Here is a 26,483-nt window from a genome sequence, read left to right as displayed (position 1 = left end):
CCAAATAGTTCACTTTGATATTTTAAATTTCATTTGAAGTAACTTTCCACTTGAAATAGAGGGCTTGATAATTTCTCATATTCTCATCAACTATCCTGTTGGTTGGTGACAATGTCATACATACTTACATACTTTTTTCCATCTTTTGGAGGGAGAATAATGTTTTAGAGATTTGAGCTTCTTATGTATTGGGTTTTTTTGGGTAAATTTATAATTGTATGATTATTTGGATAATTCATTAGGACTACATACAATAATCAATATATATGTATATACATGTTTGTCAATGATGCATATACACATACACAAACACACATGCATGTATGCACACAGAAGCTGGTCATTGTAGCACTTTCAGTCTCAGCACTTGGGAGGTAAAGCAGGAAGATATGTTCAAGGCCAGACTGTAAAAGGTCACAAAACCCTGTTTCCAATAAAACAAACAAACAAAAGTATAAAAAGACATTAATATAGAAGATGTGGTAAAAAATGTACTTAAGGCTAATAACATAATAAAAGTACTATGATGGTTTTTTGGTTGAGAGAGAACTGTAGACTATATTTGTATGACATTGCCAATAGTCTTTGTAGACTTTTATACATAAGCAAAATTTGGAAATGGAAATGGTTTAATAAACAATAAAAGGTATCTAAAAACCAAAATAAAATATTTACTGTTATGATGTTAAGGCAATATATTTCAATTGTTTGGAAATATAAATGTGACATAAGTATTCACTAACTGATCAATTGCAGAACTTATTTATTGTCACTGAGACAAGTCTTCAATGCATTTGTGTGTGTGTGAGTGTGTGTATGTGTGTGTTTGCACATGTGCACACGTACATGCCAATCTTGAAGCTTGAACTCAGGGCCTGGGCACTGTCCCCCAGCGATTTTGCTTAAGGCTAGTAGTGCTCTACCTCTTGGGCCACAGCTTCACTTTAGGTTTTTGGTGGTTAATTGAAGATAAGAGTCCCATGGACCTTCCTGCCTGGGATGAGTTTGAACTGTGATCCTTAGTAGATCCCAGCCTTTGGAGTAGCTAGGATTATAGGTGAGCGCCACCAGTGCCAAGATAATGCATTTTTGTTGTTTCTCTTCTATCTTTAGGTTCGAGTCTTTACATCTAAAGGACCAGGACCATTTTCTGACCCAGTAAAAACTCAAACTTCAGGTATTTATCATCTAACAGTTGTATGAATAGCCTTTTGAAATAGTCCCCCCCTCCCCCACCCATTGGTATCCTTAGGAACATGAACAGTGTCTCTGAGTTGAAGTTAAGATAAAAAAAAAAGATAAAAAATAATTTTTTCTCATCATAGGCTTAGAAGTCTTCATGGAGACTCATGTACTATAAGAACCCAAAGGCAGGCTAGGGATTTCAAAATTGCCTGATATTGACTCAAAAGACTGCTAAAGTTATTCCCATACATATTATCTATGTTTTTCATTTGCAGACATCAACCCATTACCTTACCTCATAACCATTATTGACAACAAGGTGGAGTTTTTAGATATGGATCAACAGCAAGTCATGTGGACATTTTCAGCAGAGAAAGACCTCAGTGCCTTAGGCTACACTGCTGACAATCACATGGGATATTATGCTGAAGGAGATGCCATCTTTCTTCTGAATTTGCAAAATCGTTCCAGGTCTGAGGTACTTCACTTGACAATTCCTTTGAAATGAAAGATGGAATATTTATATATCATACTATCCTGTAATGAAAGTGGCTGGCCAGTGGTTGAATTATCAAGAGTAGAATGATTGACAAAGTAGCTACCTATACTGTTTAGCTACAAATAAATACAAGATAGAAATGGGACCAGCAGGGCTAGGAATGTGGCTTAGTGGTAGAGTGCTTGCCTAGCATGCATGAAGCCCTGGGTTCAATTCCTCAGTACCACATAAACAGAAAAAGCCAGAAGTGGCTCTATGGCTCAAGTGGTAGAGTGCTAGCCTTGAGCGTCGAATCTCAGGGACAGTGCCCAGGCCTGGAAAAAAGAAAAAAATGGGACCAGTGATTTTCAGGAATCACTTGTATACGGTTACTGGGCTTAAGGCACTGTGTTAGATTCTAGAGATTGAGAGGCATGTTAGCTCTTAATAGAGCTCATCCACTACCTGGTCTTACTAGAGCTTACCTGAGGCAACCCATTATAATGAGAAAGGTTTATTTTGGCTCACAATTTTGGAGGCTTCCTTCTATGATCATTTGGTCCTGTTGCTTTTGAGCCAGTGATAGGCATTTTGATGGGACACGTGATAGATTACAACTTTCCAACTGATAGTCAAGAAGAGAGAGAGAGCAAGAGGAAGAGCTTAAGGTCCCAGAATTCTTTTTTGAGGACATGTTTCCAGTATCTTAGAAACCACTTCCTAACAGTGCCACACGAGGGGACCGAGCAATTGACAAACTATTGTGCCTCCCAGGCCCAAAAGGTAAAAAACCAACCAAACAACAACAAACAAACAAAAAAACTGAAAAGGCATTGCTCTTAATAAAGGTAGGTTATTATTATTATAATACTAGAAAAGCAGTATCACATATAACTGAGAATGAATTTTGGAAGCTGACTACCTCGAATTTATCACTTGCTCTCCATTGAGAACTGGGACCAATAGTAAGTTATTTAGCCTCTACGTTAAGCACAATGCCTGACATGATGTAGACATTCATGGAATCTCAGCTCATACAGATAGAAAAGCAATAGGAGTAACAAGTGCAAAGGCAGAGGGACACAGGGAGCCATCGCATGTTCAGGAACTATAAACAGAGTGAATGGACCTGGAGGGGAAAGGGAAGTGACAGGTGGCAGACAGTAAAGCCATGGAGGTAGGGAGAATCCTGAATATTATGGACCTCATTTACCACACTAAGGTGCCATCAGTAAGCCATTAAAGAAACTCAATGAGTCATTAATATGGTCAAGTTGTATTTGAGAAAGATTTCTCACATAGTGCCAGTGACTCACTTCAGTAATCCTAGCTACTTCAGAAGGCTGAGATGTGAGGATCACAGTTCAAAGCCAGCCTGGGCAGGAAAGTCTGTAAGACCTTTATCTCCAAGTAACTACTAAAAACTGGAAGTGGAATTGTGCCTCAGCTGGTAGAACACTAGCCTTGAGCACAAAAGTTTAAGGACAGGGCCTAGGCTTGGAATTCAAGTGCCAGGACTGGCACCAAATACATACATACATACATACATGCATACATACATACATACATACATACATACATACATACATACATACAATAAAGATTTCTCCAACAGTAATGGTAATAATTCTTTAGGGTTAAATCTGAGACATTCAGTAGATTGTTGCAGAAGTCCAGGTAGGGAATATTAAGGGCCTGCATTCAGCAATAGTCAATGTGGCATGAAAGGAGAGAACAAGCTAAGAAGATATTTAAAATGAAACTAGCTCACTATTTATGGTAACAAGCCAAAGGGCACCATAATTGCTAGGCTTGGTCCTTTGTGAATATCAGATATCCATAGAAATATAAAATGCTAGTGAAAAGGAGGTTTAGAGATAAGGTGATGAATTCTGTTTTCTAGGGGTAATTCATATGGAGTTCTTGGAAGGCTGACATTTGAAACAGTAATCAATATTCCTTGGTTACCCTCATCTTATCTGAAGTTGTGGATGGTTAGCAGTGATCTGTGGGTTATAACTAAAGTAATAGAAGAGAGCTTATTATGTCTTGGTGACAATCCTGACTTATTGCAAAACTTTGGATTACAAAAGAGAAATGCAGTAAACAAACAATACATAGGATTACAGAGAAGTCTTTGAATTAAAATGACAATTAATACTATCTTCCTGGTTATATTCTCTATCTAATGTTAAGCTTTTCCAAGATGCACTGGTTTCTGACATCACAGTTATTGCAGTAGACTGGATCGCAAGGCATCTCTACTTTGTGCTGAAAGGATCACAAAATAGAACACAAATATTTGCTGTTGATCTTGAACACAAAGTGAAATGCCCAGTGGAGATGAAGATTTGCAACACAAATTCAACAATCATTTCTTTTTCGGTATATCCTTTTTTAAGGTATGTGGTGAATATCTTTTCCTACTGTATGGAAAGAGAAATTGACCCACATAATATTGTCTTTCTGGTTTAAAAATAGAAGCTAGATGCTTAGGGTTCTTGAGTTTAATCCTACATATAGATTTTTGAGACACCAGACACATAATCTTAATCTAGACTAAAAATGTGACCAGTTTAAAGTTAGGCTAATTATGAGGTAATATAATGGCCAAACTTTATAGTATTAAATTTAATAAAATCACCAGATGATAAAGACAAGAAGACTGAGCAGTGACAGGGGAACTTACAGGCAACAGATCTTGTATAGAAACCACTGTTGTAGGTTGAAGCATCTTGATTTTACCAGTGGACTCAAAATGTACTTTAAGGCCTCCTTTCAGTAACTGAGTAGCAATTTGACAGGCTAGGAAGAGGCACTTTTATGTGTGCCACAAGCATGGGCATAGAATATTTGAAATTAGAGTCTTGATTCTTATTAAGAAACTGAAACAACCTGACTTATGCAACCCTAACCCCTCTGTATATCATTTTTATAATAACAATAAAAAATAGAGACAATGAACAGGACTAGAGATGGTCATAATGAAAATTATGAGTATACATTTTGAATTTACAGCTACTCATGTTTCGTATAGGCCAATATGCTTGGCCTATAAGCACCTGAGGTCATTATAGACTAAGGCTTAACCTGTAAACACATTCGTTAAAAGCAATCATTGAAAATACTATGAGTTAGACCGATTTTGATCTCTTTAACTTCAGATTATTGGACATTTAGATATATTCTTTCCTAATACTGATTTTGTTCCCAATTACTAAAAAATGGTTGATCTTCTTTAGAAAGTAATCTATTTTTTACTAAGTTGCAGTGATATTTTTCCCCCTTTAGCCGCTTGTATTGGACGGAAGTTTCCAATTTGGGCTATCAGATGTTCTACTGCAGTGTTATCAATCACACCTTGCATCAAATTCTGAAACCCACAGCAACAATCCCACAAAACGCAAAGAGCCATTGCTCTTGCAATGTGACGGAATTTGAGTTAGGTGGAGCAATGACTGTTGATGTTTCAGACCTAGCGGAACCACGGATATATTTTACCAAAGGTCAAGAGATCTGGGCTGCAGATCTAGAAGGATGTTGGTGCTGGAGTGTTGTCATGGTGCCTGCCATTCTGGGTAATGTACATGTCCACAATCTCTTCTGTCTGCACTCCACACATACTCAAAAGAATGTACAAATGGTAGCTGCTTTACACCAAGCCAAGTGGGGTTACAGACTACATAACAAGTTATCAGGTAGAGCCATTCACAACATTTCCTGGATTTGTGTTTTTGAAATTGCAAATGTGTGTGAGTGATAATTACACTTTTGGTTTTTCTGACATGATTCCAAGACCTCTTTGAAATAAATTTCTGTATTCTCTTAATTGGCTTAAACTGTAGAGATGATTTTTTTAACTTCTTAGGAAAAAATCATTTGTTTCTGTTAAATTTGTGACAAAGATTCTTTGATAGTACTTTTATTACATTCTTCTGAAGTGTCTTCTTGACTAGTCCTATGCCTTGACCTCTCAGGTCCATCCTTGCTAAGTCCAGTTTTAGCAAGAATCTTACCACTTAGGTTTTGAGAAACCTCATCTTTGATGTCTACACCTTCAGTTTGCCTTAGCAAAATTTTTCCTAGGCTAGTTTAACAAGAATCCACTATCCTTGGTGCCCCATCTCTAACTCCCTCATGCTTGTTCAATAAAAATTGTGACTCTCTTTTTCTGTATTGCAATATCTGTTTTCTCTATTGCAATGTAGTTCTAGTCTAGATCAAAAGTCCTTACTACAATTTTAACACATATATGAACAATCTTTTCTTTAATAGAGGACACATAAGAATTAGAGGGTGAACCTTTATCTTTCAAAAACTCACAGTTGTAATCTAGAATCTTATAATTAGAAAACTATGATGATTTTAGAGGTCATTTAGTGTTCATGTTATTGGAAGAAACCACCCCTATAAAATGTTTTTCTAGCACACCAATTTATTACTGCATTAGATATATTTACTGTGAATTAATTCTAAATCATTGATGAAAATATTGTGCAAATATCTGAATCCTGCAGCTATCCTCTGTTGTTGATAGATTGCCTCTGATTCACTTGGAATTGTATAGGCAGAGTTTACATCCTGGCTCTGCTCTTAACTAAAGTAGATTATTTAACTCCTCAAACATCAGTTTTCATATTCACAGAACAAGGATGGTAACAATAACATTTATTTACCTTATTAACTTGATATAGTGCTAAAATGAGAAAATATTGTTGAGCCAAACAGAATAAAAGAAATATTCTTTTCATATTAGAAACCAGGAAGACTAGAAATTTAGAAATAGCAATGTAGGAAAAGGATTTCCTATATTGTTTAAACTAGAAAAAATTAAGATTATTCTAAAAATTATTCTAAGAGATTCTTCTAAGAAAATTCTTTAAAAATTAAGATTATTCTTAAAATTCTAAAAGTTCTTCTTTGTATGTTCTTTGTGTTTTTGATCAGTAGGAAAAGCACTTGATAGCTTGACGGTGGATGGGGAGTTTATATATTGGATCACCGCAGTAAAAGACAGCATGCAGATTTATCAAGCAAAGAAAAGAAATGGGGCCATCTTCTCCCAGGTGAAGATGCAGAGGAGCAAGCACATCTTGGCTTACAGTTTAGTGATGCAGCCCTTTCCAGGTAAAGTCACGTTTACAATCTGCTTGTGTCTTCAATGCTGGCCCACCAGTCCCTGTGCTATGCTCCCACCAGTGCTCGCAGGTCAGTCTTTCATGTATCCTGATAGCTGTTTGCTCTCCATTGCACATTGCTTCCATGTGTATACACAGCTTGGATTGCAGAGGGAAACTTGAGATGTGAGAAATCTGTGACCTGTCATTCTCTTTGCTTGTCTCTTCTCAGTCCCATAATTTTTCTTCTTCTGTCCTTTTCTATTTTAGTGATGTTTTGGGACTCTCAATGTTCTCAAATGACACTATGTAAAACCTCAAGTACAGTATCTTCAAGTAAAGCACTGTATTGTTTTACTGTATTACTATTATTCTGTACCTAAATATTATGCATCAATATATGGTAGTGTTGTGGTGGTTTGTAGTAACCTCTTAATGTTTAAATTTATGCTGCCATTTCTATTTCCCTCTCTCTCCTTTGTCTTTCCCTTCTTTCTTCTTGTTCTGGGGATCAAACTCAGAGCCTTGTACATGTTTGGCAACTGCTTTACAATTAAGCTACATCTCTTAACTCCTCATTTTTTAATGATGTGTGAAAAAGATGTGTGTGTGTGTGTGTGTGTGTGTGTGTGTGTGTGTGTGTGTGTGTGTGTGTGGTGTGAAGATAGGACTGGAGATTGAACCCAGGACATTATACATGCTATGCAACTGCTTTACCCCAATCCACTCATAATGTTGTTTAGTATTTTACTTCTAAGTTTACGGCCTCCATAAATGGTGTCTCACACCTGTGATCCTAGCTATTCAGGAGGCTAAGAATTGAGAACTGTAATTCAAAGCCAGCTTGGGCAGAAAAATTCATGAGACTCTTATCTCCAATAAACTAGTCAGAAAAAGCCAAAAGTAGCACTGTGGCTCATTAAGGGAATGAATGTTGATCTGATTAGTGGATTCCAAATATACATTCCAAAATGCAGAAAGGGTTTTTTTTAAAAAGAATTTTTTTTGCCAGTTCTGGGGCTTGAACTCAGGGCCTGAGCACTGTCCCTGGCTTCTTTTTGCTCTAGGCTAGCACTCTACCACTTGAGCCACAGCGCAACTTCCGGCTTTTTCTATATATGTGGTGCTGAGGAATCCAACCCAGGCCTTCATGAATACAAGGCAAGACACTTTACCACTAAGCCATATTCCCAGCCAGAAAAGAATGTTTAGGCCTGGGAATAGGGCCTAGTGGCAAGAGAGCTTGCCTCATATACATGAAACCCTGGGTTCGATTCCCTAGCACCACATATATAGAAAATGGCCAGAAGTGGCGCTGTGGCTCAAGTGGCAGAGTGCTAGCCTTAAGCAAAAAGAAGCCAGGGACAGTGCTCAGGCACTGAGTTCAAGGCCTAGGACTTGCAAAAAAAGAAAAAAAAAGAATGTTTAAAGTTAGGTCCACATTATAGATTTCTAGGAAGAGAAAATGTACAAGGAACTTGTAAACATTGACACTTAGAAGGTAGGGGGATTTGGAGGAAAATTCCACTAAAGTTACAAAATGGTCCACACTCCACTCTATCTAATACTAATATAATAGTATTCATTTGTAGTCTAAACTGGAAATAGATGCTCATATTAGCAATGAGAGCAGTAATGTCAATCAAAGGATATTAGTGTTTTTGCCAGTTTTATTTAACTAGTATGGTAGGGTATACTGTATTAGGAATGTCATTAAAGACAGAAAAACACATTTCCCCTCCATTCCTCCTTCCCTTCCCTTCCTTCCTTCCTTCCTTCCTTCCTTCCTTCCTTCCTTCCTTCCTTCCTTCCTTCCTTCCTTCCTTCCTTCCTTCCTCCCTCCCTCCCTCCCTCCCTCCCTCCCTCCCTCCCTCCCTCCCTCCTTCCTTCCTTCCTTCCTTCCTTCCTTCCTTCCTTCCTTCCTTCCTTCTTTCTCCTCTCCCTTCTGTTCTCCTCTCCTCCCTCTCCTCACCTCCTCTTCCCTCTCATGTCTTCTCCTTTCCTCTCTGTTTTCTTCTTTACTTTTAGATTGTCCTTGTTTCCTTTCACTCTTTTCTGTTGTTTCTTTTCTGTTGTTGTTGTTTTTTTAAAAAAACAGGACCTTGTGGCTGCTTAGTCTAGGCTGGAAAACTTGCTATGTTCTGCAAAAACATCCCAAGAGCTAGGTGGCATGTGCCACCATGCTCAGCTTCTTCAAATTTCTTTTAGCCTGTCTTCTTGTTAGTTCTCACTAGATGGCTGTTTGCCTTTGAGGCAACTTGTTTACATCCTGAGCTGGGAGAAGAGAAGGGCTGGAAAGTATAACAGCAGGCTTGCCCTTTATTATCAAAGAGCCAGCTGTTGCTCTGGAAGGCTCACAGAACAGACACCCACCTTAGATTTGATGGGCTTGGCTATGTCATAGACTTGCCCTGGCTGAAGTTAATCCACAGAACTTCCCCTGGGCATAACACTGAAAAATATCAGATATACATGAACTTGAAGAAGAGGAGGAAGATAGTGAGTAGATTCTGGCAGTGATTGTTACCCACAGTGTCAAGATTTTACCATTCCCATTTCTTCAAAGGAAACATCATTTTGTGGTTTTGTTTGTATCCTTCCCAGAAAAAGTTAAGTATGTTACAAGTTTCTTTCCAAATTTTGATATTTTTCTTGAGGTTGAAGGAGAGTTCTGTTCCTTTTATGCTTTCTCTAACCCTAGCTGTTTTCTTATTTTAGACAAAGCATATCTGTCTCTAGCTTCAGATGTTGGAGAGCCAATTATACTTAATGCCACCAACACCAGCCTGACAATCAGATTACCTCCAGTCAAGACAAAGCTCATGCTGCCTGGCATCACCAGCCCAACACCAACCTTCTTGGTTTATTATAGGGAAGTTAATGACATGACAGCCAGCTCTGATTTGAAGTACAGAATGCTGGTAAGATTGGAGTTAGTGGTTTTTGACTTTCCACAAGATGCTCTTTTTTGATAGAAAAGTCTCAGTCACAAGGGACTTCCCAAATGTTCGCTTGTGTAATTTCTTACAGTCAGTGGTGTATTGAGAGGCATTAGGTTTTAGCTTTCTTGTCTAACTAAAACCTACTCTCAGGCTAGTATATCAACTCTGGCCTATTGATAAATTGCCATGGTAACAGTTCCTGAGAGAACTGAATTGTTTCCCCTGATTTTCTATCTATCCTGAGAGACTTTGGTTTTTGTTTTTGTTTTTTTGAGACTTTGTTTTTTGTGGTCTATGGAATACATTATAATTTGTTTGCTATTTCCTGTATGCTATGAAATGCAAGGATAGTTTGTTTTTAAATTGTCTTTGTGTGCTTAGCAGTTTTACAATAGTTGGAATAGCAAAAATTCACTAGATAATTCTTCAATGGAAAAATTAATTAACACCATTTATCTCAACATTGGAACTTGTATTTCAATTGTCTTAGTAATTGACTCATATATAAATACACACACACACACACACACACACACACACACACACATCTCCAAGAGGTGGAATTTATCATTGGCTATTGGACTTTAAACATTATATTCTCTCTCATAAAATATATCTGATTCCTTGTTATTTCCTTTACTTTGTGTGGTTTAGTTTTCCTTTGCACATTTCTAAAAGGAGTTGTTTTGAAGACAAATTGCTTGACCGTCTGTGCTTACAGCATTGGAAATTTCTGTTACGAGAGCTAATCTATTGTATTGTGTTCACATTTATTAGGATTGGTCTAAGACAGTGATTCTCAGCCTTGACTTTACCCCCAAACAATTCACTTACAATCCACAGTGGTGAAACTCAAGTATAATAATTTTTTAAAGCTTCCTAGATAATTCCGAAGCACAAAGTTGAGAAACATCCTTTTACTCTTACTAGATAATGTCACTTATCTCTTATTGTACCCATTTAGATATCATTATCTTATGGTAAGATTTTACTGAAAGTCTACTATAATTCTAGTGAAATAATGCTTTCCTCTGCAAATTTAACTTCTATGTGAAATGAGTTATTTTGCAAAGTTGGCTCATGGATGCCAATCAGTAGCCAGTTATTTATAACGATACTAAACAATTTAGGTCTGGGTAGATTAAGATGCTGGTGTTTTTATTAATAATCCAGAATGTTAAAATATACTAAGTATTTTTGAGTCTGTGAATATTTTCTCTTTGGTTAAATAAATCATAACTTATTTATATAAAACCTAAGACTCAGATATTGATTTGTGAAAATTAAAATTACAGGAATCTCAGGACAATATAGCCCTTATTGGTGGATTACAACCCTTTACCACATATATGATACAAATAGCAGTAAAGAATTATTATTCTGATGCTTTGGAAAACTTATCTCTGGGGAAAGAGGTTTTTGGAAAAACTAAAAGTGGAGGTGAGTATGGATTTCTAGGGTGGTATTTTGTGATATATAAGATATATGTCTTTTTTTTTTTTAACAATTATGAGTCCTTTAAACTTAGCAAGAAAGGTACATTTCTAGAAAAGTATTTTGATGACTTGTCCCCAATTCTAAGCCCTGAAGGTGGTGAATAACATTTTTTTCACAGTACAAAGAAACATCAAAATCAGTATTTTGATCAAGTTTTGGTTTTGCCACATAGTGTCACTCTTTTCCCATTTTGTTGTTGGTCTCTGTTCATCTGGGGAGACAGGAAAACTACCCCATTTCTCTATGAGAACTCTATGAGAGTCCACTGAGACTTTAATAGAACATCACTTTAAAAAAAAGAACGAGGTAACAAACAGTACAAGAAATGTATCCAATGCCTAATGTATGAAACTGTAACCTCCCTGTAATTCAGTTTGATTAAAAAATATATATATATAAAAAGAACAGGTCTAGAGTCTACAAAGGTGTTTTAGGAGATGAAGATTGTCTTTGAGATGTTTCTGAGAACATTCATCATAGCCTGCATCCTACAGCGGGAGTCAGATAATCGTTTGGTCATCAGGTATAAATAGGTAAGTCCATCAGGCAGCCTTCTCATTTGCCATTTTGGTAGAGGCTGACTTTCTTTCTGGATGTATGGTAGTCCTTCTGCTCACATGATAGGATTGTTCCCCAACGATTTCCTCTCTTCCTCCCACCTTCAGATCTATTGCCATGTCCCTTACCTTTCACTGCTCTTTATTTCAGTACCAGAGGCCGTGTATGTCATTAATACAACTGTGCTGTCAGACACCAGGCTCCTTATATCCTGGAGAGAATCTCAAAAGCCAAATGGACCAAAAGACTCTGTCCGTTATCAACTGACAATCTCACATCTAGCCCCAATTCCTGAGACTCCTCTAAGACAAAGCAAATTTCCAAACGCACAACTTACCCTCTTTGTTACTAGACTGTCTGGTGGACAACTCTACGTGTTAAAGGTACAGAGCATACTGAACACTTTGCATTGCCATTCTGAAGGGCAGGTTTTGAAAGGGTCAAATAACTGTTCTTTTTTTAAAAAAATCAAAAACAGTAGTTTTTATTAAAAGGGGGTGGGAGGGATAAACACCAGATAGCGATTTTCAAAACCTAGGTGACATAGTTTTTTTTTTTTCAACAAGAGAGGGCCAGAAGAAAGGTTCTAGGATATTTATTCTAAACATGCAATTTTTTAAAATAATTACTTATTTATTGTCAAAGTGATGTACAGAGGGGTTACAGTTTCATATGTAAGGCTATGGGTACATTTCTTGTACTATTTGTTACCTCCTCCCTCATTCCCCCCTCCCTATTCCCCTCTTAAAAAAAAATTATTGTCAAACTGATATACAGATTGGTTACAGTTTCATACATTAGGCATTGCATACATTTCTTGTACTGTTTGTTACCTCCTCCTTCATTCCCCACCCCTTTCCCTTTTCCCCCATGAGTTGTTCAGTAGATTTACACTAAACAGTTTTTCAAGTATTGCTTTTGCAGTTGTTTGTCTTTTTTTTAACCCTGTGTCTCTCGATTTTGGTATTCCCTTTCAATTTCCTAGTTCTAATACCAGTATACACAGTTTCCAATGTACTCAGATAAGATACAGAGATAGTGCAGGTACGACCACAGAAAGGGGATACAAGACGATCATCAACAATAGAAGCTATGGTTTCACATTGCATGTTGAAAGTAATTACAACAGTGATATGACAGCCGTTTCCATAACATGGAGTTCATTTCACTTAGCAACATCTTATGTGTTCATAAGGGCTATTGGGCTGTTGTGATCCTCTGCTGTGACTAGCCTAAACCTGTGCTAATTATTCCCTATGAGGGAGACCATAGAGTCCATGTTTCTTTGGGTGTGGCTCACTTCACTTAGTATAATTTTTTCCAAGTCCTTCCATTTCCTTATGAATGGGGCAATGTCATTCTTTCTGATAGAGGCATAAAATTCCATTGTGTATATGTACACATTTTCCTGATCCATTTGTCTACTGAGGGGCATCTGTGTTGGTTCCATATTTTAGCTATGACAAATTGTGCTGCGATGAACATTGTTGTGCTGGTGGCTTTAGTGTGTTCTTGTTTGTGGTCTTTTGGGTAGATGCCCAAAAGTGGGGTCATAGGGGAGCTCTATGTTTAGCCTTATGAGGAATCTCTGTACTGCTTTTCAGAGTGGCTGAACAATTTTACATTCCCACCAACAATGAAGTAGGGTTCCCTTTTGATCACATCCACTCCAACTTTTGTTATTGTTAGTTTTCCTGGTAATAGACATTCTTACTGGGGTGAAATGGAATCTCAATGTTGTGGTTTTTTTTTTGCATTTCTTTTATAGCCAGTGATGTAGAGCACTTTTTCATGTCTCATGGACATTCTCATTTCCTCTTCAGAGAAGTCTCTTTGTAAGTCTTTAGCCCTCTTGATGAGGGGGCTGTTGGTTCTTTGAGGTTTTGTTTTGGAGGAATTTAATTTTTTGAGTTCTGCATATATTTTAGATATGAGGCCTTTGTCCATGGTATGGCCGGTAAAGATCTTTTCCCAATCTGCGGGCTTTCTGTTTATCTTGTGAGCTATGTCCTTTGCCCTGCAGAAGCTCTGCAGTTTGAACAGTCCCATTTGTCCAGCCTTTCTTTGATTTGTTGCTTTTCTGGGTGTTTGTTAAGGAAGTTTCATCCTGTGCCAAGGAGCCCAAAAGTTTCTCCTACTCCTTCTTATAGGGTTTTCAGAGTATCTGTTTTAATTTTGAGGTCTTTGATTCATTTGGAATTGATTTTAGTGCAGGGTGATATATAAAGATCTAGTTTTAATTTGTTGCAGGTGTTGAACCAGTTTTGCCAGCACCATTTGTTAAAGAGGCTGTCTTTCTTCCATCCTGTTTTTTTAGCTCCTTTACTGAAGATTAGGTAGGCATAGTTCTGCAGGTTCATTTCTGGGTCTTCAGTTCTGTTCCATTGGTCGTCAGGCCTGTTCCAGTGCCAATATCAAGCTGTTTTTATTACTATAGCTTTGTAGTACAGCTTGAAGTTTGGTATTGTAATTCCTCCAGCACTGTTGTTTCTACTTAGGATTCTTTTTACTATTCTGGTTCTTTTACTGTTCCATATGAATTTCTGGATTGCTTCCTCTATTTCATTAAAAAAAAAAGGTGTTGGGATATTACTGGGTGTTGCATTGAATTTGTAGATAGCCTTTGGCAATATTGCCATTTTGACAATATTAATCCTCTCAATCCAGGAGCATGGGAGGTTTTTCAATTTCCTTAGTTCTGCCTTAATTCTGTTTTTCATGTTTTTAAAGTTCTCATCATAGAGGTCTTTCACTTCTTTGGTTAAGGTTATTCCTAGGTATTTTATGTTTTTTGAGGCTATTGCAAAAGGAGTTGCTTTCCTGATTTCAGCCTCAGTCTTCGGGTCATTGGCATATAGAAAAGCCATTGATTTTTTAGGGTTTATTTTATATCCTGCTACTTTGCCAAAGTTTTGGATCAGCTCAAGTATCTTGGGAGTAGAGTCTATGGGGTTCTTTAGATACAGAATCATGTCATCTGCAAAGAGAGAGAGTTTGACTTCATCTTTTCCAATTCAGATCCCCTTTAAGTCTTCCTCTTGCCTAATTGCTCTGGCTAGGAATTCTAGTATAATGCTGAAGAGGAGAGGGGAGAGTAGACAACCTTGTCTTGCTCCTGATTTTAGAGGAAATGACTTTAGCTTTTCCCCATTAAGAGTAATGTTCACTGTGGGTTTGTCATAGACAGCCTTAATTATATTCAGGAATGTTCCCTGGAATCCTAGTTTCTCCAAAGCTTTTATCATAAATGGGTGCTGGGTTTTATCAAGTGCTTTTTTAACTGTCCTTTTTTTAACAAAAAGGTTCTGGTTTGCCACCCCGAGGAAATGTGGTGTGCTGAGAGTCCTGCTGCCACTGTGAAAATGTTCAACACACCAGAGAAACCCTATGGCCTGTCTCCAGATAACACTAGCTTGAAATTCAATTGGATGGCTCCACCTAATATTAACCTCATAAGATTTTGGTTTGAACTCCAGAAGGTAGATTTTTTATGATATAGAATAAATCGAGAAGCCTTTTCATATGTCTATAACATTCTATTATATGAACCAACAATGTATTTGATTATGGTAATCAATTTAGGTTTGGTATATAGAAGTGATACACTATCCAGACTATTTCTGATAGAACTCGTAGAAAGATTGGTTTGCTACTAGGGAGTGCTCTGAGCAAAAAGCATATGTTTTAGTGTACTGATTTCATAATATTTTTCTTAGTTACATGCTGTCATCACGGTTTTCTGATTTGAAGTCTACAACAATTTGATACAAAAAATGTTGAAAAAACAAAACCCTAAATATTGTTTGGGAAAACCCTTTCTGGAATGGAGTCATGGCTCAGAGTGCCAGCTGTGAGCATGAAGTTGAGTGAGAACACAGGCCTTGAATTCAAGTCCCACCCCCAGCACAGTAACAGAAGAAAAACCTCTTCAGCCATTTGAGGGCTGTATATATTTTTAAAAATCAGCAAAGCCTATAATAGTGGCATATTCATTTTAAGGTTGGTAAATTTATTCATATGAGCTCATTAAAATTGTGCTTTTTTCTCATCTGTCCAGAAGACCAAATGGCTTGAACTCAGGGTTTCTCATTCTCAATTTTCTTGTTAATCACTTGAGCAATGTCTCCAAGGCTAGATTTTTGCTGGGTTTTATTCTTAGGCTAACTTTAAACCACAGTTCTCTGATCTCAGTGTCTTAAATAGGTAGAATTATAGTTATGTGCCACCAATGCTGGGTAGAGAATTAAATTTTGGTTCTCTAGCAGAACCAAATATTACTAAATTTCTAGACTTTAAGACACTGAAACTCATGCTTTCCCCAAATCACCCAAATAACTTGAAATATCCCTCATGGATAGCTTCTACTCCTGTTGTTGATGGCATCTAACAAATGGAAGGTTTTGATTCCCTTGTGAATTTCTAGCATAGCCCATAGGGCCTTTCCAAGTTAATGGGTCTGCCAAGAACATCCATTCCTGCCCCTCCACCTTCGTCCCCTTCCCGCACCATGTCTCAGATGAATAATTATTGCAATCAATGCACCTGTTTCATTAAGGCATAATCTTAACTCAGGAATTTATTTGGTGCTAGCAATGCTCCTAAACATCAGCATTTATATTTCTTATTTTTAAAATTTTTCTTTGTTTCATTTTGTATCTTTCTTTCTGTAACATGTTGGTATAGTTGATGTAGTTCCTGAAAGTGCCATAGAGAATGTTTCCACCTTAACAGCAAACCAATGTAAAGTATTTACCTAATGAAGTGGCATCGCACTCAGGAGTGTCAAATGACAAAGGAGATGTAAAGTGTTTATTCATGGAACCTGACCTTCTTAGGAAACCACTGAGGAAAATACACCATGAATCCATGACAAAATGCCACACCTTTTGCATTCCTCTATTTGTATAAGTGAAAAAAATCAAATAATTATTTCAAGGGTAAAAATATACGGATTAAAAAAATATCACAGTCGGGGCTGGGGATATAGCCTAGTGGCAAGAGTGCCTGCCTCGGATACATGAGGCCCTAGGTTCGATTCCCCAGCACCACATATACAAAAAACGGCCAGAAGCGGCGCTGTGGCTCAAGTGACAGAGTGCTAGCCTTGAGCGGGAAGAAGCCAGGGACAGTGCTCAGGCCCTGAGTCCAAGGCCCAGGACTGGCCAAAAAAAAAAAAAAAAAAAAAAAAAAAAAAAAAAAAAAAAATATCACAGAGCAAGAATTTTCTGATACCTACCTAGAAAAACAGTGTCTAAAAATGAATGAAAACAAGCTTTCTGGCTTTGAATGCAGTTACTTAGCTTCCTTTTTTTCATGATCTGGATTTGCTTTGTGTAAATACAAGGAATTTCAGTCATATGGCTGAAGTGTTAGAAGAAAAACTGAAATGTTTTAGTTTGTAAATCACTATGAGCATCTTCATAGACTCCAATTCTGTAAAGTTATTATTGTGAAATTAATGAATGTCTGGAATTGATGTTATCATCATTGTGCTCCACCATCATTCCTTAGCTATGAATTTTGTGTTCTTAGCTTCCTGATTCAACATAGGTATCTGCTCCAGGGATTAAAAAAAAGTTGTAGCTGTGAACCTCCCCCCTGGTGAAGCACTGGGTGAATATCCACCTTGGGCTTGCCTTTAAGAGCTTTATTCATGTGAGCTTATAACAAATAAAATGACTGTTAGTATTATGGCTACCATTATGGCTAATGGCAATCACTCATAGAGAAGCTCTTATTGCTTCAAAGAAAGTAAATGTCATTTAACTTTCAATCAATTCGCCACAGGCTTACAAATTTTCTAGGTCTAAGAAGACTTTCTTCAAGAAACAAAAATGTTAGTTGATGCTTTTTATTCCTAGTGGAAACACAATGAGTTTTACCACACCAAAGCTTCCTGCAGCCAAGGCCCAGCTTATGTCTGTAACATCACTGAATTACAACCTTATACCTTCTATAATGTCCGAGTAGTTGTGGTTTATGTGACTGGAGAAAATAGCACCTCACCTTCAGAAGGCTTCAAGACAAAAGGTGAGGGTTATAAAACTCATTGTGTTGTGTGGAGTTAGGAGAGACGGGAGAGAGTTATGAGACAGGTGACACTGATCAGATGCATTGTACTCCTAAAATGATGTTGCATTTTAGTCCCTTTGTACAACTAAAGACCATTACTACTACTATTAAAATCTCATCATGTAGGAAGACTACAGGATTCTCAAATCCCTTTTCATCTCTTCACCAATCATGGAGGTTGAAATTTTTTCTTAAATTGGAGTGATTGCTATTTCTTGAGCTTAAGTGAAGAACTGGAAGAATCAGGAGAGCCATTGCAGGAAGTAATAAAGTAATATGGTCTTGAAGTATCCTGAACTGGGAAAGGTCACTTCTTTCAGTTTTCTGATTTTTCTGCCTAGCTATGACATTTTGCAGTGAGAACTGGATTAAAAAATGATCATTGAATGTTAAAGAAATTAGTTGTGCTATGATGTCTATATTTTAAATGCCTAATGAAAAACCAAGCAAGTCTATTCAATTAGTATTTGGAAATACAGTTTAAGTTGGTCCTTATTAGAGTAAAGGGAAATGTCTAGGGCATAGCTCAAATGGTAGAGCAGAATAAGTACAAATCCCTAAGTTCAAGTCCAATACTACTAAAATAACTACTAATAAAAAAGAGTAAAAGGGAAATGCCCCAAAACTTATGATAATTTTATTTGCATTTATAATTTATTTACTGTCAATCCCATCAGTACTTAATTATCTATTACTGATCAAATTTCAGATACTCATTTCAAAATACATACTTGTATCAGAATATCTTATGATATTTCTTTAGTGTACTTACCTTTCCAGAGAAAGACATTTTATACTTCTTACATATCAATTAATAGTTTCTCTTTTCCCCAAAGCTGGAGTCCCAAATAAACCAGGCATTCCCAAACTATTAGAAGGGAGTAAAAATTCAATACAGTGGGAAAAGGCTGAAGATAATGGAAGTAGAATTCTTTACTACATCCTTGAGTCCAGGTATGTCTGTTTGTGAAAGTGCTTTAACATACTATAACTATAAAGAGCTAGTAAATAAAGTATAAGATGATCAAAAGTAATATTTATGCAGGTACGCTTGTATGAAAAACAAAGCATCTTTAGTACAAGAATCTTGAAAGCATCAGTATATTTTTTGCTCAACCCCTAGAGGTCAGCCTTTGTACTCTAATGATAAGACAATGTACATCAGTCTCTAAAATCTAAAACTGTCTATTAAAACTTTTCAGAGAAACCATTCAATTGAAGGTCCATGCAACCATTATTTACCTTATATCTATTCCATTTAAGAAGCCGTGTTGTTGTTTGATGTATGATGATGGCATGCATGTAAATTTCTGATGATTTCTTTTAGCAAGGTTCAGTACTCTCTAGTGAGAAACAGCAATGAGCTAGATGTTTTTCAGAATGTAAACATAAAAGAAGAGCTGAAATGGCCTGAAGTTATAGTTGGTGTACCTTCCCCACCTGTTGTGAGGCATACTTTGCAGTGTGTTCCCAGGGACTGAGGATAGACTGTCAATGAAAGCTAACAGCTGATCAACACATGCAACCTCAGACTTGGCCAGCATGGGGAGCTCAGTGAACCACACTGGCTTAAAAGGACTGATTTCCTGCCAACAGAGGGAAGATTTCCAAATTCCCCAAACACTCCCCTCACGGGACTATGAAACCATCTTTAAAGAAGCTCCAAGGACAAAAGTCACTTCCATAATTATAGTCCTGGCAACTTGAGCTTTGGATCTATTTTTGCTTCATCTTTCTCTGGCATCCCTATAACCTTAAAAAAATTGTTCCTGCTCATGCTAGAGAAATCTCTTGGCCATGTCTCCAATAGGGACTTTATGAAATAAATTTTTCTTACTTCTTTTCTTGCACAGTAAAATACATTCTGACTTACAGGGCTCTCTTGGTGGCATGTGATCATAGTTGCATTCAATGACCAGACTATACCATAGTTCTTTCTAGGACTCGTCAGTATGTCCCCTCCAATAAGACTTTAATTGCAGGATTCCATCTAAATAGTTGGTGTATCTTTTGTCCCGTGTATTTCCTGTTGATACCTGGTCCACAGGAATGACAGAATTAAAGCTTCAGTGACTCTGAGTCAGCTTTTTAGTCAGATACTTCAGTTATTCCTAGTCAGGGAGCTGAGCTAGGTTGTGTTCTTGTTGATGGAGCAGTGATAGAGAAAAGTGCATAAACTTGGAAGCATAACAGGCCTTATTAACTTCCTGGGATTACTATAACAAAGTGCTACCTACTAGATGACTTAGAATAACATATATTTACTTGTCCAGTTATGGAAATCAGGGCACCAGCAGGACCATGCATCTTCTGAAGGATCCTTGCTTTTTGCTTTTAGTGTCATATGGTTGTTATAACACCTTGGTGTTCGTGGCATATCAAGATACCACTTCAACTTTGGCCTCTGCCATCACATGCATTGGTGTCCTAATTTCCCCCTTCTTATGAGGGTAGCAGTCATTGAATGAGGGCCCAAACTGATCTGGTATGTTCCCACCTTAACTTCATGACATCTGCCAAGACTATTGCCATAAAGATCATATCCACAAGCTCTAGGTGGACGTAGATTTGTAGTTCAGTACACAGACCATGTTTAAATCTTCACTCATGCTCTTCTTTCCCTCCCTCCCTCCCTTCCTCCCTTCCTCCCTCCCTCCCTCCCTCCCTCTCTCCCTTCCTCCTGTCTCTCTCTCTTTGTCTCTTCCTCCTCCTCTTCCTCCTCCTCCTTTCTTTTCTTCCCAGTCCTGGGCCTTGAACTTTAGGGCTAGGTACTATCTCTAAGGTCCTTTTGCCCAAGGCTAGCACTCTACAGGTTGAGCTAGAGCACTACTTCTGGATTTTTCTGTGATTAATCAAAAGAAGAGTCTCACAGTCTTTCCTGCCGGGGCTGGCTTTGAACCGTGATCCTCAGATCTCAGCCTCCTGAGTAGCTAGGATTACAGGCATGAGCCATCAATGCTTGTTTCTTTTTATTTGTTGTTGTTTTGGGTTTTTTGTTTGTTTGTTTTTCAAATTTTTATTATCAAACTGATGTACAGAGAGGTTACAGTTTCATATGTTAGGCATTGGATACATTTCTTGTACTGTTTGTTACCTTGTCCCTCATACCCCCTCCCACCTCCCCCTTTCCCTTCCCCCCACCTGAGGTGTTCAGTTCACTTACACCAAACAGTTTTGCAAGTATTGCTTTTGTAGTTGTTTGTCTTTTTTACCCAGTGTCTCTCAATTTTGGTATTCCCTTTCAATTTCCTAGTTCCAATACCAGTATACACGGTTTTCAATATACTCAGATAAAACTTTTTTTTCTGTAAAATGAGGATGAGAACAACTCTCTCGTCAGGTTGCTGGGAAATGAAACAACATAGCAAAACTCCAGTGTAGTGTGTATGATCCTAACCAACAGCAGAATCCTTCATTGCTCTGTAGTTGTTAGGAGCACTGCCTATATTTGTAGGCCCTTTTTCTTGTGACTTCACTACTGGATAAAGTGATGAAATCTCCAATGATCATCCTTATACTTCAGAAAATATTCAAAAGTACTATGTCAAATTGCTGTGTTAAGAGTCTGGGAATGTGGTAGGGTGCTTGCCTAGCATGCATGAATCCCTGAGTTCAATTCCTCAGCACAACATAAACAGAAAAAGCTGCAAGTGGAGCTGTGGCTCAAGAGGTAGAGTGCTAGTCTTGAGCAAAAAAAAGCCAGGGACAGTGCTCAGGCCCTGACTGGCAAGCCCCAGGACTGGCAAAAAATTAAAAATAAAAAATGCTTTGTTAAGGATAGTCCTGAGGCCATATGGCTATTGATAGCAGGAGTAACCAGCAGTGCAGTCCGAAATCTCTGCTATTCTTGCTGATCTCTGTCTCCCACCTCCCACCAAGGTCTAGCCCTCCATATCCTGTTGCTCTTTCAAGACAATCACTTACAGGGACAGAGTCGCTTCCACTTTATCCCTCTGAAGTTTCAGTGGCTTCCGCCAGGTCCTAAAACTGTTGTGATACCAGAACTTTCATAAGGAAAATGTTCCTCATTATCTGATAACATATCAATGGGAGACCTAGAATTTGCCTTCCGCCTGTGATTCTGTTAAAAGACATCCAAGTTTCATCTTTTTAACCCTACTTTTATGCTCTTGTCATGTTTCCTATGAAGAACAATATGCATTAGCTTTGAGGTTGAGGGTAGTCTAACACGAAAGGAAGAGACAGAACAACTTTGATGTAACATCACAACTTCCTCATCAATTTTATATTCCATATTTTATGGCATAAGCAAATTACAAATGACATAAAAGAACAGAAAGTTAAGAAACTTACAGCCAGGCACTGGTGGCTCACATCTAAAATCCTAACTACTCAGAAGGTTGAGATCTGAGGATGGTTGTTCAAAGCTAGCCTGGGCAGGAAAGTCTGTGAGAATTTTTATCTCCAATTAACCAGTAAAAAGTTGGAAAGGGCTCAAATGGTAGAGGGTCAGTCTTAAGTAAGACTGACCAAAACAACCTAAGGGGCAGTGACCAAGCTCAAGCCTCAGTACTGGCACAAAAGAATAAAAAAGGAAAGAAAAAAGAAACTTATGAACTTTCCAGGTGAAATTTATCATTCCAGTTACAATATATGAGGGAAATCATAAAGTCTGTGTTTCTTTAGGTCTGTCTTACTTCATTTACTATCATTTTTCCAAGTCTTTCCATTTCCTTATGAATGGTACAATATCATTTTTTCTGATGGAAGCATAGAATTCTATTGTGTGAACATACCACATTTTCTTGATCCATTGATAAATTATATAGGAGTCTAGACATTCATACAGTGAGACCAAAGAAGGATATTCTTAGGAGAGGATCAAAAAGGTTCAATAGCTATGTGCATATGATGATATAAAATGATGTTTATTGAAATGAGCTCTAGGAAATGGAAAGAAACAAGAAGGTTTTTTGTTTTCTCCTTTGATTTTTTAAATTTCTGGACCTGTTGTCATGTATGTAAGTTTACCCGTTTTGGGGAGGGTAAGGGGGAGAACAGAAATGGTGGGACAAAGGGTGCACAAATACAGCAGTGATACTCACTGGACACTATGGTGAAAATGAACTGTTGGGAAGGGGAGGTCCAGAAAGAATAACAAGGAGAAAATGAGGGTTCAAAATAAATGTATTCATTACCTGACTTATGTTAATGTAACCCCTCTGTACATCACCTTTACAATAAAATAATAACAACAATAATAATAAATGTATGAAATAGTTGCGTGATGTGCTTGGGATTCTGAAGGTGTTTTATATATTCTAAATAGTAGCAAAGGGATAATCAGCTTTCACTTGGCCATTGATTATCCATAGCTAATTTGATGGGCTGAATTGGTTGACTCATGCATCACTTAGATGGTTTTATAAAACCATGCTGTGTTCTCCATTGTTTTTGTTGTTGTTGTTTTGTTTTGTTGCCAGTCCTAGGCTTGGACTCAGGGCCTGAGCACTGTCCCTGGCTTCTTTTTGCTCAAGGCTAGCACTCTGCCACTTGAGCCACAGCACTACTTCTGGCTGTTTTGTATATATGTGGTCCTGGGGAATTGAACCTAAGGCTTTATGTATACGAGGCAAGTACTCTTGCTACTAGGCCATATTCCCAGCCCAACTTTGCTGTGTTCTATAGCCAAATCATGTGGGACAAATTAGGTCAAGGGAAAAGCATTCAACAAGAGAGTTTAGAGGTGTATTATTAAAATGATACAGGAGCAACTAGACATAACATGTATATTGTCATGTTTCTCTTTTTTGTTTACCACATTGCTGTTTGTCTTGCAGAAAGAGCACTTCAAACAACTCACAAAACCACAACTTAAGATGGAAGATGGCATTTAATGGGTCCTGCAATGGCATTTGCACATGGAAGGCCAAAAACTTAAAAGGAACATTTCAGTTCAGAGTAGTAGCTACAAATAATCTTGGGTTTGGTGAACATAGTGGAGTGAGTGAGAATATTGTAATAGCTGAAGGTATGTTACCTTATCTATCTGCCTACTAGCTTAATGCATGAAGGTTTAGTGATTAAGATAGGTGAGTCTGAAGCTCTAGCAACAGACTCAGTGACTGTGTAAGTATCATCTAAACTACTGAACTAGTCAATTGATTTCATGTGATTTTCCTATACCATTATTAGCATCATTTTTCTTCTCTCCTCAATAATAATAAGACACTTACCAACACCTGTAACAAAGTTTGTGATTCTAAAATGGTTCTAAGACTGTCTAATCTGATCTTTATCTGTCTAGCTTTATTATCCTGTAGCTGGCCTGGTACAATAATTTTCTCCCTCTTTCTTTCTGTATCCATGTGTTTCTCTCTGTCGTTCTCACTCACTCTTTTTCTCTGCCTTTGTCTCTTTCTATTTTTATCTATGTCTGTATCTGTGTCTGTGTCTCTGTCTGTCTGTCTCTGTCTCATCTCTCTTAGTTCTTTGGTAAGTGTTTTGTTATGTCCCCTAGGCTGACCTGCAATTCCTTATGTAGTACAGGCTGGCTGTAACTTACAATCCTTCTGCCTCTGCCTTCCAACTTCTGGTGTTATAAATATAAACTATCATACCTACCTCCTCACAATCTCTATGCACAAGAGGCTCAGGACTGCTCTTTATCTCTTTGCTAATATGCATGTCTTTGGCTGTATCCTATTTTGTGTTATGCTATATCTATCTAATCACATAGGTGCCATATTTTTTCTCTTTACAGTCACCAAATTTTATCTACTTTGCCATCTTTATTTCTCTCTGCTGAGTTCTCATCTTCCTCTTTCTATATTGGCATACCAAATGTAAGGTATCCTTTCATGTCAGTGCTTTTGCCTTAATTACACAGTTGACATTTCAGCTTGCTGAACTACAAACAGAACCCTTAACCACTCTTTTAAAATCCCAAAAGGTTATTTATTCACTGTCATCAGAATCACAAACCTCAATGTGTCATGTAGGGTCTTCTATGACTTGTCCTCCAGTTGTAGTTTATCTTCATCAATATTTATCCCTGTATGGTACCCTCATTAGTTTGGTAAGAACCTTTTTGTCACTTAACTTTTCAATTTGCATTTTATTAAGCCTAGAAGGCAGGCCCACACCCACCTACCATGTGCCCCCTTTCATTCCTAAATACTTAACTTAAATGATCCCACTACGATACTTAACTAATGCACCTAATGCAAGTAAATTATTGTGTTATATACATACGCTTCTTTAAAACTTGTCATTATTATATTTATATCATGGGTATTTATATAATAGCTTAGCTAATATTTTCTGGAAAAAATCAAATACTAAATACTTCAGTTTTTGAAATCTATATCTGCTCTTCCTAGCATATTTTTATCTTGTTCTTTTAAAGATGCAAATACAATTTTTAACTCATAGGAAGTACAAAACCAGGCTGCCCCCAGCTCTGGCCTATAGGCTGTAGTTTGTCAATGTTCCATTTTTTTCCTATTTATATATTCTTCAGTTTAATATCCATGGAATAAATGGGAATGAAGCAATTATAGAAAACAATAATCCCAACTACGTTATATGAAGAATGACACTTTTTGGTCCTGTTTTTATTTAAAAGAGCATGCATGTTTTCTTAAAATAAAAATTAGCTGAATATATACCAGTGAAGTGTTGTATATCTCTAGAAAAAAAAAGGGATGGAAAAGAGAGAGAGAGAAAGAGAGAGAGAGAATTCAGATTTTCTTTTCTTGAGGTGTATATAATGTCACCACAGATGCTTTTAAACCTTTTAAAAATCTTTAATTTTTTTTAACTTTTAGCTTTAACTTTAAATTCAATTGTAAATTTAAAAAATTAATATAAAAAACATAAAAATGTTGCAAAAACCCAATAGAAGCTAGCTCTAGTTAATCATCATGTAGACATATCTGGCAATTACTTTTACTTTATGAATTGATTTTCTTTCTCATTTATATGATTAGATGATTTTTGGACAGCAGAAACAAGTTTCATACTTTCTATCATACTTGGAGTTCTTCTGGTTGTTACAATCCCGCTGACCTTTGGTAAGTATATAGATTTTAAAATTAGATGATAAAATATTTATTTGATCATCCAGTTTGATTTACCTATTGATTTTATCTCATCTCCTACATAAAACTTGAATTAACTAGATAAGGTAAATGAATAATAAAATCCACAATAAATAATAAATTCCAATTGTCATTGGATGTTAAAACCACTCCTGTGAAGTATTATGACAGGCTGTGTGAAGAAATTTTCTGTAACTGTTAAGCTGGTACTGGGATTTCAGTTCGGGGCTTTATGCTCTTGCTTGGCTTTTTCTCCAAAGGCTGGCACTCTACCACTTGCATCACGACTCTACTTCCAGACTGTTACTAGTTAATTGGACATAAGAATTTCACGGGTATTTCTGCTTTGGCTGGCTTTGAACTTCAATCCTCAGTTCTTAGACTTGGAGCATCTGAATGTTTCTACCCTCTCCCACTTGCATCAAGCTGAGAACCAGGGCTTTAACAAAATGGGCTTTTGAGGAACATTCTGGATCTAAACCATGGCGGTTACTACCTTATGAAAAATATATCTGTATTTACATTTCATTGTATATTTTAGATAAAGCTATTTATGTTTGCCCCATCTTTG

The 26,483-nt window shown here is 37.3% G+C and overlaps 1 protein-coding gene across 3 annotated transcripts in view; it reads left to right on the top strand.

The window, feature by feature from the left end:
• The window catches only part of Ros1 (ROS proto-oncogene 1, receptor tyrosine kinase), a 96,809-nt gene that overhangs the window by 45,926 nt on the left and 24,400 nt on the right, over window positions 1-26,483 (top strand). For 2 of the 3 annotated variants that reach the window (XM_048354636.1, XM_048354638.1), the window contains exons 23-35: window positions 1,114-1,177; window positions 1,461-1,663; window positions 3,860-4,065; window positions 4,955-5,241; window positions 6,611-6,790; window positions 9,499-9,701; window positions 11,018-11,162; window positions 11,928-12,160; window positions 15,080-15,256; window positions 17,639-17,807; window positions 18,686-18,803; window positions 23,651-23,841; window positions 25,802-25,885. In XM_048354636.1, coding sequence (XP_048210593.1) covers window positions 1,114-1,177; window positions 1,461-1,663; window positions 3,860-4,065; window positions 4,955-5,241; window positions 6,611-6,790; window positions 9,499-9,701; window positions 11,018-11,162; window positions 11,928-12,160; window positions 15,080-15,256; window positions 17,639-17,807; window positions 18,686-18,803; window positions 23,651-23,841; window positions 25,802-25,885 — 2,260 coding nt within the window. The remainder of the gene's footprint in view (window positions 1-1,113; window positions 1,178-1,460; window positions 1,664-3,859; window positions 4,066-4,954; window positions 5,242-6,610; window positions 6,791-9,498; window positions 9,702-11,017; window positions 11,163-11,927; window positions 12,161-15,079; window positions 15,257-17,638; window positions 17,808-18,685; window positions 18,804-23,650; window positions 23,842-25,801; window positions 25,886-26,483) is intronic. The other variant, XM_048354639.1, reaches the window with a different exon arrangement.

This window comes from Perognathus longimembris, chromosome 9 (genome assembly GCF_023159225.1).
Source record: "Perognathus longimembris pacificus isolate PPM17 chromosome 9, ASM2315922v1, whole genome shotgun sequence".
NCBI lineage: Eukaryota > Metazoa > Chordata > Mammalia > Rodentia > Heteromyidae > Perognathus > Perognathus longimembris.
Note: the sequence above shows the minus strand (reverse complement) of the source record. Positions and strands in the feature narration are given on the sequence as shown.